General features: G+C 41.8%; 1 protein-coding gene across 7 annotated transcripts in view; it reads left to right on the top strand.

The window, feature by feature from the left end:
* The first annotated feature begins 5,691 nt into the window (after positions 1-5,691).
* Positions 5,692-14,972, top strand: part of tnikb (TRAF2 and NCK interacting kinase b) — an 86,007-nt gene continuing 76,726 nt past the window's right edge. For 3 of the 7 annotated variants that reach the window (XM_049564611.1, XM_049564615.1, XM_049564614.1), the window contains exon 1: positions 5,695-6,246. In XM_049564611.1, the coding sequence (XP_049420568.1) occupies positions 6,139-6,246 (108 nt within the window). In that variant the 5' untranslated portion in view covers positions 5,695-6,138. Of the gene's footprint in view, positions 6,247-14,972 lie in introns of all 7 variants that reach the window. The other 4 variants (XM_049564616.1, XM_049564612.1, XM_049564613.1 and 1 more) reach the window with 3 other exon arrangements.

Below are 14,972 nucleotides of genomic sequence, written 5' to 3'. Positions count from 1 at the left end.
TCAGATAAGACCTGAAGGGTAACTTATTTTTGATTTATCAGCCTGTACCTTATTTCCCCGTGTTTTTTTTGTCTATGTGACTAATGGGAACAACAGTTTTTGAAACTTAGTGAGATGAAACAGACTGCATTGTAACCACTTGAGGCATGTTCGCACTGTCAATGCAAATGTTTACTAAAAGCATTTGTTTTCATCACTGACAGGCTCACATTGTTATTGTAACTGTATGACTGCCAGCATATTTTCACATCTTACTGGGTGAATTGAGGGTTTATTTCAACCAAATCTAAGCTGATGATTGTTGGAACAGTGGCAATACGAATCAAGACAGTCTTTGAGCGTTTTATTTTGCCTGTCAGTGACAAAGACAAAGCCTTTAATTGGACGTGAGTTAATGTTGCATAATTGCTCCGAGTGGTTACATTGCAGCCTGTTTCGTCACTGCCGGCTGCAACCATGTCTCTCAACACTGGACCAATTTAGTCACTTAGACACAAAAAGTGTGGGCAAAAGGGATGACAAGGTTAAAAAAAATGTTGTAATTTGCCTTTAATATAACTTAGTGATAATTTTTTAGGCTTCAGAAGGTCAAGAAGTGATTTTGGGTGTGTCTGTGAAAAAATACCTGTCTTGGCATGACCTCACTGACTGTGGTGTGTGTTCCTGAAAATGACTGTACAAAGAGACACATGACCTCATCCAGACACATGAAAAGGATTAACACACTTCATATTAATTGCTGTTCACAGCCTAAAACATACAATTTAGTGTTATTGCGCTTTATGTCTAATTACATTTTGCTCTCTGTTTTGGTGTTCATTTGTTATGTATCAGGACTTCTGCTGTGCAGTGTTGCTTACTTGCATACAGAGACTGCAGACGGAAATTAGCTAATAGATGAATCTGGGGCAATACATCTTTTCTCCTTGTGTGAAAGGAATGTTTAATCCATGGTCTCTGACTAATAAATGTAATAAACTAAATGTAATATGCAATATTTGGTTTTTTGGTTTTCTTCTATGTACAGTTACCGCCAGCATTTGTTTATTCATTTGTTTATTTGTCTGCAGATTTCAGTGTGTGGTCGCAGATGCGATCCTAAAAGGAGATAATGGGTGTGTCCTGCAGGTGAGTCAGAAGCTCCAATATTGTCAGATGCTGAGAATCTGTCTGCAGCTGTAGAGAGCAGTGACAGCAGGGCGTGTGAAATCAGGACTGTGCTTTCAAGCATGTGTTCACAGATCTGTCCCTGCACGCTCTGAAACCTCCACATGCAGACTGACTCAGTGATTTATATAACTCTTGAATTAACTGGAGAGCTGGCTTTGCTTGCAGGTAGTTTCCCAGTGGAGTGGAGACTCCTGTCCCTCGAGTTCCTTCCATTATTTCCACAGCAAAGGGCTGGAGTTATTGTAGAAAGGTTAAAACATGGGTACAGTTCTTGACTGTGGATTGGATTCATGTAAAGGGAATTTGGGCTGATCTAAGTCACACATCAAATCAGTAGATTTTTCAGAAAATAAATACCTGGTGATATTTGAAAAACCCAGAACATATCTAAGCAACACTGATTGCTGTTCTGAAAGTATTTGGAGAATCCTCAAAGATTCTTCGAACCTTCTTTAAATATTCAAACTGCTGCATGATAAAAAAAATGTTTTCATCACAGAAAATTGTACCTGTTTTTCCTAAATAAAGATGGAAATGACATATCTCCATGCTCAACGTGTACAACATTAACCCAAATTTAACTGTATTCCATGGAAAAGAAAGGAACTGGAGCACACAGATTCATTTGCAGCCTTTGATTGTGCAAACAGACTCAAAAGTCTGTCAAAATGGACAAAGACAAAAGGCAAACACATATATAGTCAACCTAGAACAGGTGTGCAATGGAATTTGGATAATTTCAAATCTATTAGATAATGGATCCACAGGTGGGAGGTGCCATAAAACCTGTTTACACAGTGTGCACTGTTCTGCTCTGGTTTCCAGGTTGAAGGACATGTTTCCTTGAAATGGTGTGAAATGGTGAGCAATAGGCTTTGAGGTACATTTTCTCTCATTTGTTGAATGTGTCAGAGGTGTTCCCCAATTAGCAGCCTCTTGTATACTGTATAAACCAAAATCCAGTAAATCTTAACTCATTGTACATACAGTTTTTAGTTTTATTTCACACTTACTTTGGCAATGTAAACACATGTTACATACACCAATAAAGCCAATTCAATATTGGCCTAATTAAACCCCACCGTATTCAAAGACTGCGTAACACAACAGGGTGTTCAACAACACACCACTGTTCTGTTTAATTAAAAAGTTTTGCTGCATATTGTAAGGGCTGACATAGCTCTGGTATTTACATGCATTCTAGTGATCTGTGCACAAGTGGACAGCTGAGACACATCACTGTTCACTCCTATGTCTATAATGCATCTCCAGCTGACCACCTGCGTTCAGTTTTCATTACTACTTACGACACTTTTGTGAGAAGGTCAAAGGGCCTTACACACAGTTAGGTCCACACCCTTGCTAGTCATGATAGCAGTTGTGCTGGTACAGCTGGAGGTATTGCTATCAGCATACACATTTCCTTCCACAGGGCAAAATGATAGATGGTCAAGCAACACTTCCTCCAACTCATCGTAAAATGGATAAGTTATAGAGCGCTAGCAAGCTGTTACTAAAACAACCACCATGTCCTGCACTGATAACATAGCTTGTTGGGGACCACCTTGGCAAATGGTCTGAGTGATTGTCTCCCAGTGAGCCTGTTTAGACCTGGTATTACTGTAACATGCATTTTGCGTAATCCGTTCACAAGTGGACAGCGCTAAATACACATGTAAATGACCACCATGATGCATTGTAGTCCGATCACTCAAACCACTTGCTGAGGTGTCTGAAATGAATTTGAGCACATATCTTTGGTAGTCTAAACACTAATGCACCCTGATGTGTCCCTGACAAGGACAACGTCATCCATGCACAACATGGTGATTGTTTTGGTGACAGTGCACTTAGGCTTTATGACTTACCCATTTTATGTTATGTGACCATCCATCGTTTTGCTCTGTGGAAGAAGACATGTTTACTGACAATGGTATTGTCAGATCTTCAGATGTTCTGACACAACCAATAACGTCACTACCAAGCATATTACAGAGCAGCTAGCAAAGTGTGGTAACAAAATCAGTAACAAAATCTGAACACATGTGGTCAGCTGGGGACGCATAACAGACACATCTGTGAAAATTGATGCGTTTCAGCTATCCACTTGTGTTTGGCTTACTGAAACACATGTTAAAACCAGGAATAAACAGGCTCAGAATGTCTTGGTGGTTGTTTAGACTCTTTAGCGCTGTCGATTTGTGATTGGATCACCCAAGGTGCATGTTAATACCAGGTGTAAACAGGCTGATGCCCAAGTGCCACATCTCCTACTCCTCTCCGCAGTATAGACACAGAAATCTCGTATAGTTACAAAGACAGAAGTACAAAAGGACCAGTATTGCATCTATTAATTGTAATAAATTAGAGGAAACTTCTTCAGTCTTTGATACTTTTATACAAAATAACTTCTTTTTGTGTTTTACAAAAATAGCAAAAACTAATGGCATTTCCAGTTGTCTGGATAACAAAATAGAAACATATACTTTTTATTGTACAGCAGATGGAAGATTGTTTCATCCAGTTGATTGGAAGAGTCTTTAAGGATTCTGGAAACACCTCCAGACCAGCAGGAAGTTTTGTTAAACAACCTTCTCTCTGTTTCAAAGGTTGCTGGTTATACATTTTTCGGAGAATCAGATGCTTATCTCTGTTAATGGAGTACATTAGAGGCACAGACAGGAGGTGGACTGATCAGAGGGCACTAACATTACCAATTAAAGTTCTCTCTGATGTGACATTAAGACAAAAATGAAACATGGAAATGTGCCATGGGGGCAGGGTGGTTGCCCCCTGCTATATCAATAGAGTTTATTATCTTACTATATAATGACGAAAACTCTGTGTGTGTGTGTGTGTGTGTGTGTGTGTGTGTTCCATGTTTTTCTCCTCACTGACTTGGTCAATCCATGTGAAATTTGGCACAGTGGTAGAGGGTCATGGGAGGATGCCAATGAAGCAATATTACATCAATTGGCCAAAGGGGGCGCTATAGCAACCGATTGAAATGTCAAACTTTGAATGGGCATATCTCATGCCCCGTATGTCGTAGAGACATGAAACTTTGCACAGAGATGCCTCTCCTCATGAGGAACACATTTGCCTCAAGAACCCATAATTTGCGCTTATATAGATTTTCCGCCATTTTGAATTTTTTGAAAAACACTTAAAATGGATCTCTTCCTAGGAAGTTTGAGCGATCTGCATGAAACTCGGTGAACATAATCTAGGGACCAATATCTAAAGTTCCCTCTTGACAAAAGTTGGAAAACTTACTAAAACTGAGCTTCTATAAGGCAATGAATATTGCGGAGGGCGTGGCTCATCACATAAAGGTGTGTAACATCTCAAGGGTTTCACCCATCACCACGCAACTTTGTAGGCATATAACCACACATAATCTGAGGGGACTCCTCTATTATTGACCTCATCAAACAAAATGGGGGCGCTAGAGAGCTCATTTCTTATCTAGGCCTAACCGCCATATGGATTTTTACTAAACTTGGTAGATATGTAGAACAGGACGCCTCAAGGTGACTGGAGAAATTTAACTCTAATTGGCAACTGGGTGGCGCTATAACAACAGAAAAATGCTTCGAAATGGCTTAAATGGACCGATCGCTGTGGCTCCCCCTGTGGACCAAGGTTGGTGTTTTCTAATGTTTGGTATGACTAAGTCATGGTATGGTATGCTGTACATAATCACGGAAACTGTCAGTGTGTCATTCTGTCAGTCAGTCATTCTGTCTGTCCCACGTTTTTCTACTCACTGACGTGGTCAATCTATGTGAAACTACACATAGGCATTGAGGACTGACATAGGTAGAAGGTGACAAAGCTACCAATGGCTATGGACTAGTAATCATTATTATTATTATTATTATTATTATTATTATAAGAAAAATGACTTTAAGGGGCTGCACACATACTGTATCTTTAGCCACCTGGAAAACACAAAGTCAGACGCTGAGCGCTAACCTTGTGCCTTTTCTGTGCCAACTTTCAAGAGCACGGTGGCAGGTTGCGTCTGAGGCTGCTAACCAACCTCAACAGCACCGTATCACAACTGATAGCTTTTTGTCAACGACTTTGACTAGTTAAATGTAAAACCTTTTGATGCTACAGAGATCTTTAAATCTGTAATGTACGGTCCAAATAAAAGTTTTATGGGTGAAATGTGATCAATTCAGACCTTGGCAAAGGACACATACATGTATAACAGAAACGTTGGCTTTAAGTATTTTAATTAGGCCTACATGACAATTTTCCATGTAATATTATTACATACGTTCTATGTAATGGGTTACATTTAATTCAATGTGTGTGACTGTGCCCTGCAGTTCAGGCTTTTGATCGATCACCACTTAGTTTTGTCCTTAATAAGCTGCCATACAGGAACAGACAGCTGTGTAAATGAACATCTTTCTCCTGTGTGTGTGTGTGTGTGTGTGTGTGTGTGTGTGTGTGTGTGTGTGTGTGTGACATTGTGGGCGTCTCTGTCTGTAGCGCAGCCTCCTCGCAGGCCACTCCCGGGAAGCGCGCTGCTGTTCCGCCACACAGACGGACGGACCGACGGACGGAGTGTGCTCGCTCTCCGTGCGCCTCGGCTGCTGTGCGCTCCTGCCGTCGCGGTCTCTTGTCTTTCTCGCTCCATTTCTGTGCGCGTGCGCGTGTGTCACCCCCAGTCCTCTCCTGTCCGGTCCAGCTTGGGTGTCGAGGTGGAGGTATGTAGCACCGGATTGACCGCGCCGAGCAGCATGTAGCACCTGGAGCACCGCGCACATCGTCTCCCCTCCTGCGCTGCTCCCTCCGTCTTCTCTCCCTCCTGGAGCGGTCATTTCTCTTCTCGGGAAAGCATCACCTGCGCGTGGATTTTCGGGGATTTTTTTGGGGGTGGGTGGGGGGATTTATTTATTTTAGAGGAGTGTTTGTGTGTGTTCATCGCCGCCGCTCTGCACCTCTCGGTCGATGGTCGTTGAGGAAGCTTCCATCTTGAGTCCCGTATCTACCGAGAGAACCATGGCGAGCGACTCCCCTGCGCGGAGTCTGGACGAGATAGACCTGTCTGCACTACGGGTAAATGTCTCTCCCTGTGTGTGCACGTGCATCTGGTGTATGTGTCTATGTGTGCGCGTGCGTGTGAGTCTGTTAAGCACCTGTCCACCCCCCTCTTCCCGTCTTCCCTCCCCTCTCCTCTTCATCCTCACCCACTCCCTCATCTCCAGGCACCGCGCAAGGATGCGTCTCCCTGCGCTTTCCTCTGGTTTTGCTGCCTGGTGGTGTGCGTGCGCGTGCATGTAGCCTGTGTATGTATGTATATATGTATGTGTGTGTGTGGGGGGGGCTGTTGTGCTCGCACACGGCGGCCAGTGATTGAGGAAATCAGGTCGCATAACAAAATGTGGGATCATGTGGCCTCCCACCGACACTCCTGTTGTTGTTTGTTGTTGATGTTTTTTTCTTAACAATTGGGACGTGATGTAATGAGGCCCTGAGCTGCTGCTGCTGCTGCTGTTACGCGCGTGCACCCACCGTCGCGCGCGTGCGTCAGACAGCATAATAGAGGCCGCTCTGTCTGTACTATGTGGGGCAGATGTTAAGCTGCCTGCTCACTGACAGATTCACAGCACACACACATAGACACACACACATTCAGAGGCTACAGATGTACGCACGAATGCACGCTCTCTCACACATAGGCTGTACACTCTCTCTCTCTCTCTCTCTCTCTCACACACACACACACACACACACACACACACACGCACGCACACACTCACTCACTCACACACACACACACACCGTGAATAATAGCAATGATAACCGCAACAAGAGCGAGTTCCGCCATTTCGTGATGTTGTGGCGACAGCAGCATTGCATCGCAGTGGCTGTTTGTGAGTCTGTGCGCGTGCACGTGCGCGCACGCGAGTAGAAGAGGTGTGCAGAAGGAGACAGTGTAGGAATGTGTGTGTGAGCGTGTGAGGGATGAAGCTGGGTGACACAGTGATGTTACATTCAGAATTTAAACCTGATTTATTATCTGGATTTAACTGCTCAGCTGAAGATGAACTACACACTGCACGTGTGTGTGTGTGTGTGTGTTATTCTGCACAGCTCCTCTTTCTTCTCTCCTCCTTTTGCCTGCTGCTTACGCAACACAGTCGTACCTGCAGAGCAACACTCAAGTCTGGACTTGATCGACCGGGTGGGACTGCATGTCTGTGTGTGATTTACAGAAACAGACACACATGCACACACACACACACACACACACACACACACACACACACACTGAGGGACAGATACAGTTAGACAGACAGACAGAAGGATCAGAAGTGATGTGCATGTTCTTGTAAAAATGAGAATCCTTGCTCTCTTCCCTCTGTGGCATGACAACTAGAAATTAGGTCACCCAGGACAGAGCAGAGAGAGCTGGGGGGAAACATTTCAGCGTGACGCAAAGCCTGTCGCAAGCATACACTTCCTGTTTCTCATCCCAAAATGATCTCCTCTGATCTTCTCCTCGAGTAGCTTGACGTGTCTTCACCTTCCTTATTTACCTCCTCCTCCTCCTCTCACTGTGTCTCGCATTAGAGCCGAAGTCCTCATCCTCCACACTGACAGACTCTGAAATGTCTGAGGTTATATTCCTCTGATAGCTTGGGTCAGAGACAGCATTAAAAGCTGTTAGAGTCCTGACAGCCACACAGAGGTCATGTCTTTGTTACCTGATGTCCTTTTCCATTATTGAGACATAACGCAGTTCATTCAGGTGGGGAAAAGAGTGCATTTTAATGCCCTCCTAAAGGAGAACTTTTATGTCCAAACTGGGTCTTTGTGTCTAGTTTTGCCATCAGTTCTGGTCTCTGCTTCACTGCGGAGATGTCAGGATGTGGCGGCATCTCTAGAAGAGTCCAGCAGGTTGGGAACATGAGCGTTCAGGTTGTGAACAAATCAACTGTTTAGTCATATTATCCAAACCACCGATGTGGAAATGCATGTCGCATCTCTGCCCTTAACCCCCGAAGTGTCTGTTAGAATCATCCGCTGCATACAAAAACCACTGCAGTAGCTCAAATATGAATCACAGAAGAAGTCTGTAATTATTTTACCTTAATTTTCTCTTCCAAATACTGTAAGTACTTCAGCTGAGTCTGAACACATCAGCAGCAGAAAAATGACAGCAGTATTGGCTTGTATAAAAGCCTAAAATGACTTATAGTTTGATTACTTGAGAGAAGCAAAGGTGAATACACAAGCCCCTTTCACACTGCATTTTCAAGGCAGGACTTTCACACCGTTATTTTGTCTTGCGATTTTGTGTAAAAAGTACAATCGCGGAATTAGGGGACCGAGTTGTCTTGCCTTTAAGCCGGCATTGGGAGTAGCAACAGTGCTGAAAAGATGTCTGTATAAATGGGACAGCAGGCAGGACAGGATCATAGGTGCCATGGGTGTGATGTGTTATGCGTGCGACCCACTGTGCAAGATTTAAAAACTAATAATTGGCAGCTAACTCAAAGAAGAACAGCATCCAAAAAATGTCAGCAAATTGGGAAAACAGTGAGGTCCAGGAGCTCCTTAACCTCAGGCAGAGGACAAGATCAGCTGCCATAAAAGAGGCATGGTAAATGTTTGTTATTGCCATAGTAATGCCTTTGTAACTGTTCATAAAGCGGTGCCTACACGTATGTTATGTGTCACACCAGAGGCTGACACTGTTGTTTTACACGTCACACCCATCATGCCTCTTTTGATTCTGCAATGCCAGCTTGCTGTCTAAAATCACACACTGGAGCGGCATGACGCCGTCGTTAATGATAATAATAATAATAATGGTAATACATTTTGTTTAAAAGGCGCCTTTCAAAACACCCAAGGTCACCGTACAGAACATAGAATAACTTACATAGCGAGAAACATGAATTGGCAAACACATATACGTTGTCATTGTTATGCTCTGTGTAAAAGTACAAAGGAAGTATAAGGCTGGGACTTTGTAGCAGCCTTAGCGCGATCTCTCGCACTTCAGTAGTGTGATGCTGTTTAAGAGCCCCAAAACCTCTCAGGGTTGAGTCTCGGCTCAGTCAGTAAGTGTGTGATCTGGACACCAGCAGCAACTGCTGTTCACATCCTGTTTCCTATGGATAGATATGACAGAAAGCTCAAGAACAGCTACAACATGGAGGACTTGTTTGTCTCTGACCTGCAGTATCAGTTCTGAGGAATTAAATGAGAAACATATTATTGAAACCAACTGCCAAAACTATGACAAAGAATCCTAGGTTGTCCCAAATCCCCTTTAGATGAACAGTGTGTAATATTTAGGGGGGTTTAGTGGCATGAAGCAGTGAGTATTGCAGATTGCAACCAGCTGAAACCTCTCCTGGTTAGAATCCTTCAGTGTTCATTATTCAGGAGGTTTTTACCAGGAGCTGAATAATTTGCAGAGGTCTCTTCCTCTTCAAAACAGACAGACCCTGTGATTTAAGTCAGTAAAAACACTTAATAAAGCCATTTCACATTAGAAAATCTGTGTTTTTCTGATGCTACTCATTGCAAAGGAGCTGCTAACCAACTTGACCAAAGCAGATACTTGCAGGTATACGGGGCATACCCACCTCTTTTTCTGACTGTTTAAGTATACCCACCTATCAGCCAAAAAGCCATTGGAATATATAGGGAAGTATACGCACTTCCTCCTCTGTAACCTACCCATTTACCTTGTAGTTCACCCACCTCATCAACTACTGTGGCTGATGCGAAAATGTGAATGTCCCTATCTGGAGAGGGTGTTTGGTTTGTTCATTCTGGGCTACTGTAGAAACATGGTGGTGCAACAAAGCAGACTCCATAGACTCACTCCTTATTTTTGTTTTAATTAATTTATTTTTTTTAATATACTTTATTAAACCCAGAGGTGAAATTCAATTTTTTCACTCTTGTTGTCAATTACACACAGGTCCGAACACACACATGCACAAACAGGACCTATACATGCACCAAGTGTACACTTATGTACATATGAACGACTCATTCTAAGGTAACAGAAACAAAATGATTCTTATTTTCAGGTGATTATACAGAAAAGAAAACACATTTCTTATATTCCATTTCTGCCAATATATCCCCCTTAATCCTACACACTAGAACTTAAACATTTTAGTATAACCAACATCTAAGTTGAAAACTAAATTTGCTACATTTTTGACTGTAGGTATCAAGAGATACTATGGTTTCCCATAACTATGACTCACTTGGAATTATGCCCATATTCTGCACCTCAAGATCTATGGCCGATGTCTAAATTCAGTGTTGTGTCATTTGAGAAACGAGGAGGAAAGAAAGTGTATGTAGCTCTTTTTAAACAGAGATTGATCCGGCACGGCTTTGTTTTTTTTTTAGGCTGATGGTTGCTTGCTTATCCTGCGTCCACTTGGAAGGTTGATGGTGCACAACCTCAGAAACTCACACAACATGTTTACAAAATGCAGTACACACGAACTGTAGGGGCAGTGTTGGTAGAACCAGAGAAACATAGTGCCACCACTTTGAAACACACCATCAATGATGTTTGCCAAAATGTGGTTAGCTGTGATTTCTGAATCAACATACAGGGTGCATTCAGAAATACTGCAAGCGATAAAACGCATTCTGGCACAAACCAAACCGTTTGTAAATTTGAAGTGCTGTTGGAATATACAGTTGGATTATGCAGAATACCACACACTTGGAACAGCAGAGCACACATGGGCTCTCTGTCTGGGAAGACAGAGCAGCAGAGCGCCAAGCGGAGTGAATGTGTGAGTCACTTAACCGTAGACTTGCACCGATTACAATTTTTTGGGCCGATACCGATTTCCGATTTGCAGAGTGTTTGGATGGCTGATTCTGATTTCATTTTTTTCAAACCACTTTACAGCACACAAGATATTGCAATATTTTCTATCTTTGCTTTATTCAAACATTTTAACCAAGATACAACCAGCTTTTCAATAATCATCTCAAACAAACAAACACAAACAGTGACACAGGTTAAGAAACATTTTCCTTTTTGCTCAAATATAACTTCAGGTACAGTATTAAAATAAATAAGTAAAAATGCATACATAAATAAAAACATCGATAAATAAAATAATAATTCCTGGTGTATAGCGCTTGTGGGTAATTTCTTGAATAGACAAAAAAGTAAAAATATCTACTGTGAAAAATTCACACAGGTCTTCAGGACGTGCCGGGCAGTAAGCGCGTGGACATTCGCATCTTTGGCACGCGGACATGCGCCTCGTCAGTTTCAAGCGGCACAGTGCAGCAGTGAGAGCTCTGCAGTTCAGTTTAACACAGACAATTAACAACTTTCTCCTTCTCTCTTTTGATGTGTGTGCATGAATGATTAAGGTGAGAAGCCAGCCATGTTTCACTTCCTCACATCGCCCAAGCCGTGAGTTGCACGTGTGCGTATGTGTGCGCTGCTGATGTTACACGATGTCAATCATGCAGCGTGCCAGGAATTTGACCGGCGTTTTAAAGCGGCATATTTTAGACTGGTCGGTCGGTCACAGGTCATGGCCGATCACGTGAAAACTGGCCCGATTCCGAGCACTGACGATAAATCAGTGCAAGTCTACTTAACCGTTTGTTAATTCACGTAGAAAAAGAACGCTAGGTTTCTTTGAACAACAGCACTCTAATTTTAATTAAAAAAACTGTCAGATTGCTTTTATGAACGCACCCATAGTAACCTCTAAGAGTGTTTCCATGTGTATTGTTAACATTGTGTAAATCTGTTCTATATGGTCCGAGGTCTCTGGGGTGCCCTCTAGTGGAGTCATATAGTAACACAGGTAGCATACAGGCAAGTAAATGCAATTCTGTTCACGATGCAGGCAGTTGTCTATGCATGGCTAAAAGTATCTCTGGCTGTATACTTAACCAAACAAAGCCAGCACCGGTGTGTGACTTTAGATAGCATGCTGGCATTTCCAAAGCAAAAGGGACGCGACATATGACTCAGCAGTGTTGGCATCTAGTGTGTGTGTTCGTGCAGTCCTGCCATGCCAGCTGTACCATACACAAATGTTGTTTTGGCTCTGTGACTATCTCTGCTGCCAGCTTAGTAGTGGAGCAACAGTGTCCCCCATTCTGCGTCTGTACCTTTATACTGTACAGACCAGCAAGGCGAAATTGTGGCACAACACTGTGTGTAAAAAATGCTCCTATCACATCTGACTGTAATGAAAGAGACTATACAGTAGTTCGTGTCCTATCAGAGACCTGCAATGTTTGGCTTCTCTACCCATAACTGAGTGTCATGGTTGCCTCAGCCTGACCGTACTTTACCAAAAGTTTATTTGGCATTACTTATATCTTGCCCTAAACTTAAACAGTTTGTAGAAAGTAAGACTTTAAAAAATGTTAGCACTGGGTGCACAAATCATTCAGTACTGGCATTGTTATCTGGCAATAGAGTTGTGACAAAAGGGGACAAAGTGGTCAGTGGTGGTGCTATCAAAATTTACTATGATTTCCGTGATGTTAAATTTGAGAGAGTTTATATAAGCTCCAAGTTTCTAAGTAGTTGCTAAGTTTTAGCACGACAGCATAATTTAGTTTTGTACAGCTGCACAGAACGATGTAATTAAAAATAATTGCTATAATTAAAAGCTATGTGCTCTAAAAGTGCTGTGATTATATTAAACTTGTTTAACTTGTTTCATAACTGTAGTTACTGTAGTATCTACAAGTGCTAAATGTCAATGGGAAATCTCACTAGTCTCCTAGCTGCTAGCAAGTTGCAGGTGGGGCTTGGTTACATTGTTGCATCAGGTCCTGGTATCCCCCTTTCTTCTTGGCTTTTGTCTTTCTAATGTGTGTGGTACTATGGGGTGGGGTGGGGTGGGGGTTGTAACAGCCGTGTGTGTGTGTGTGTGAATGAGGTGCGGTCTTCTGGGATTAGATGTGCTTCAGTTTGACCTTGAGTGAAAGGAAATGCAGCTTTTTAAACTAATCCCCTTCAGGAAGCTCCTCTGTTGTGGCCTACTGTATGCTCACACACACACACACACACACACACACACACACACACACACACACACACACTAATACAGATAACAAGCACACAGGTATGCATAAGATCAAGTGATCAAGATATGTTATTGAATTTTAATCAGCCTAAAGATAAGATTATCTCCCCTGTGTGTGGTGGGTATGTGTGTGTGTGTTTCAGTTCACCTGCTGGCCTTTATCTGGGTATCCTCGGTCACTGTCAGTGATCATACTCTGCATAATACTACAGCTGGTTAGCTTAGCTTTGATTAGCAGAAAGCTAGAAACATGGAAACAGCTTTCCTGGTTCTGTCTAAAGGTGAACTTTTGTAATTTTAAATCTGGGTCTTTTTGTACATCTTTAGCCTATTTAAAATGTTTAAAAAAGTTATGTTTAAAAAAGTTTTTGTCTATTGTAAATTCCATAGTCTATTTAGCATTGATGTTATGATAGCAAAGTAATTCAGTTGTTTTTCTGAACCTGAGAAAATGATAAAAGGTTAATGAACTCTAAACTTACAAGCACCTGTGAAGCTCACTGACTAACACGTTATATCTTTGTTCAATAAGAACAAAAAGCAAAATGTAAAAAGTACTTTTATGGGGAGTTAATTGCTAAAAGAAATACTTAACGCTCCAAATAACCACTTGTTTATCAATTACTTACTCCGCGTTGAGTCGAATTTGTGAAGAAAACTTACAAAAACTTGAATAATTGTTGTTTTACGGGGAGCTACGTGCCTTTCTGGAGTCTGCACTGGTTGAAACTTTTCCTTTAACGGCTGCTAAAGCAAAAAATATTTAAAAATAAAAATTTAAAAATTTATAAAATAATTAATCATTTGTTTATCAATTTCTCATCACCAGTTATGTTAAATTTGCATTCTTTCATGCTGAATGAAGAATGCAAAAATGGAGAAAATTCATGATGAATATAAGTTATAGGTGACCGCATTTCACAGCAGCAAAACTGTGTCAAAACATCTGTTTACAAACTCTAAGACTCACAAGTCATGTTGTCATCAAAGCCAGAGTTCACTGATAAAAACAGTAATACAACCTCTCTGAACACAGGAGCTGCTGCTCTACCACTGCCTCCATCAGTTAGTTTGATAGTGTTGTTGTGTGAGTTTGGTATTTTAAAGTTTGTTCGGATTCAACAACATGAAAAAACTACATGCACATAACACCCCTTAAAACAGCATGTTTTCTGTTTTACACTTAAATGTTTGTACAAGATCAAATGTGTTAATCAGTGAGTTTTAGAGGTGCGGGTAGGCAGATATTGTTTTTTTTTAAATCTTTGGACAGAGCCAGGCTAGCTGTTACCTCCTGTTTGCAGCCTTTGAGCTAAGCTACTGTAAGCTAAGTGGCTGCTGGCTGGAGCTTCATATTCACAGCACAGACATGAGCAGTATCAGTCTTCTCATCTAACTCTCAGCTAGAAAACAAATAAGCATTTTTCCAAAGAATTTTGCTTTTACGTTAACGCCACCATTTCCCCTAAGACCATCACAGGTTTTACCTTCTCAACAGAATCAACTTATCTGGACATTTGTGCAACAGTTTTACTGTCTGCAGACTTTTACAATGCATGTGGTGACATATATGAAACTGATTAGTTAGGTTTCTCTAGGGGGTTTCATGTTTGCATGATGTTGAAGAAGACAGAAGTAACCCAGTTATTTTAGTGCATGACACCAAATTAAAGACTGCATTTGCAGTTGAGTTGCAGACACCACTAAGATAGCAGCTAT

The sequence above is a fragment of the Epinephelus fuscoguttatus genome, linkage group LG21 (genome assembly GCF_011397635.1).
Source record: "Epinephelus fuscoguttatus linkage group LG21, E.fuscoguttatus.final_Chr_v1".
NCBI lineage: Eukaryota > Metazoa > Chordata > Actinopteri > Perciformes > Serranidae > Epinephelus > Epinephelus fuscoguttatus.
Note: the sequence above shows the minus strand (reverse complement) of the source record. Positions and strands in the feature narration are given on the sequence as shown.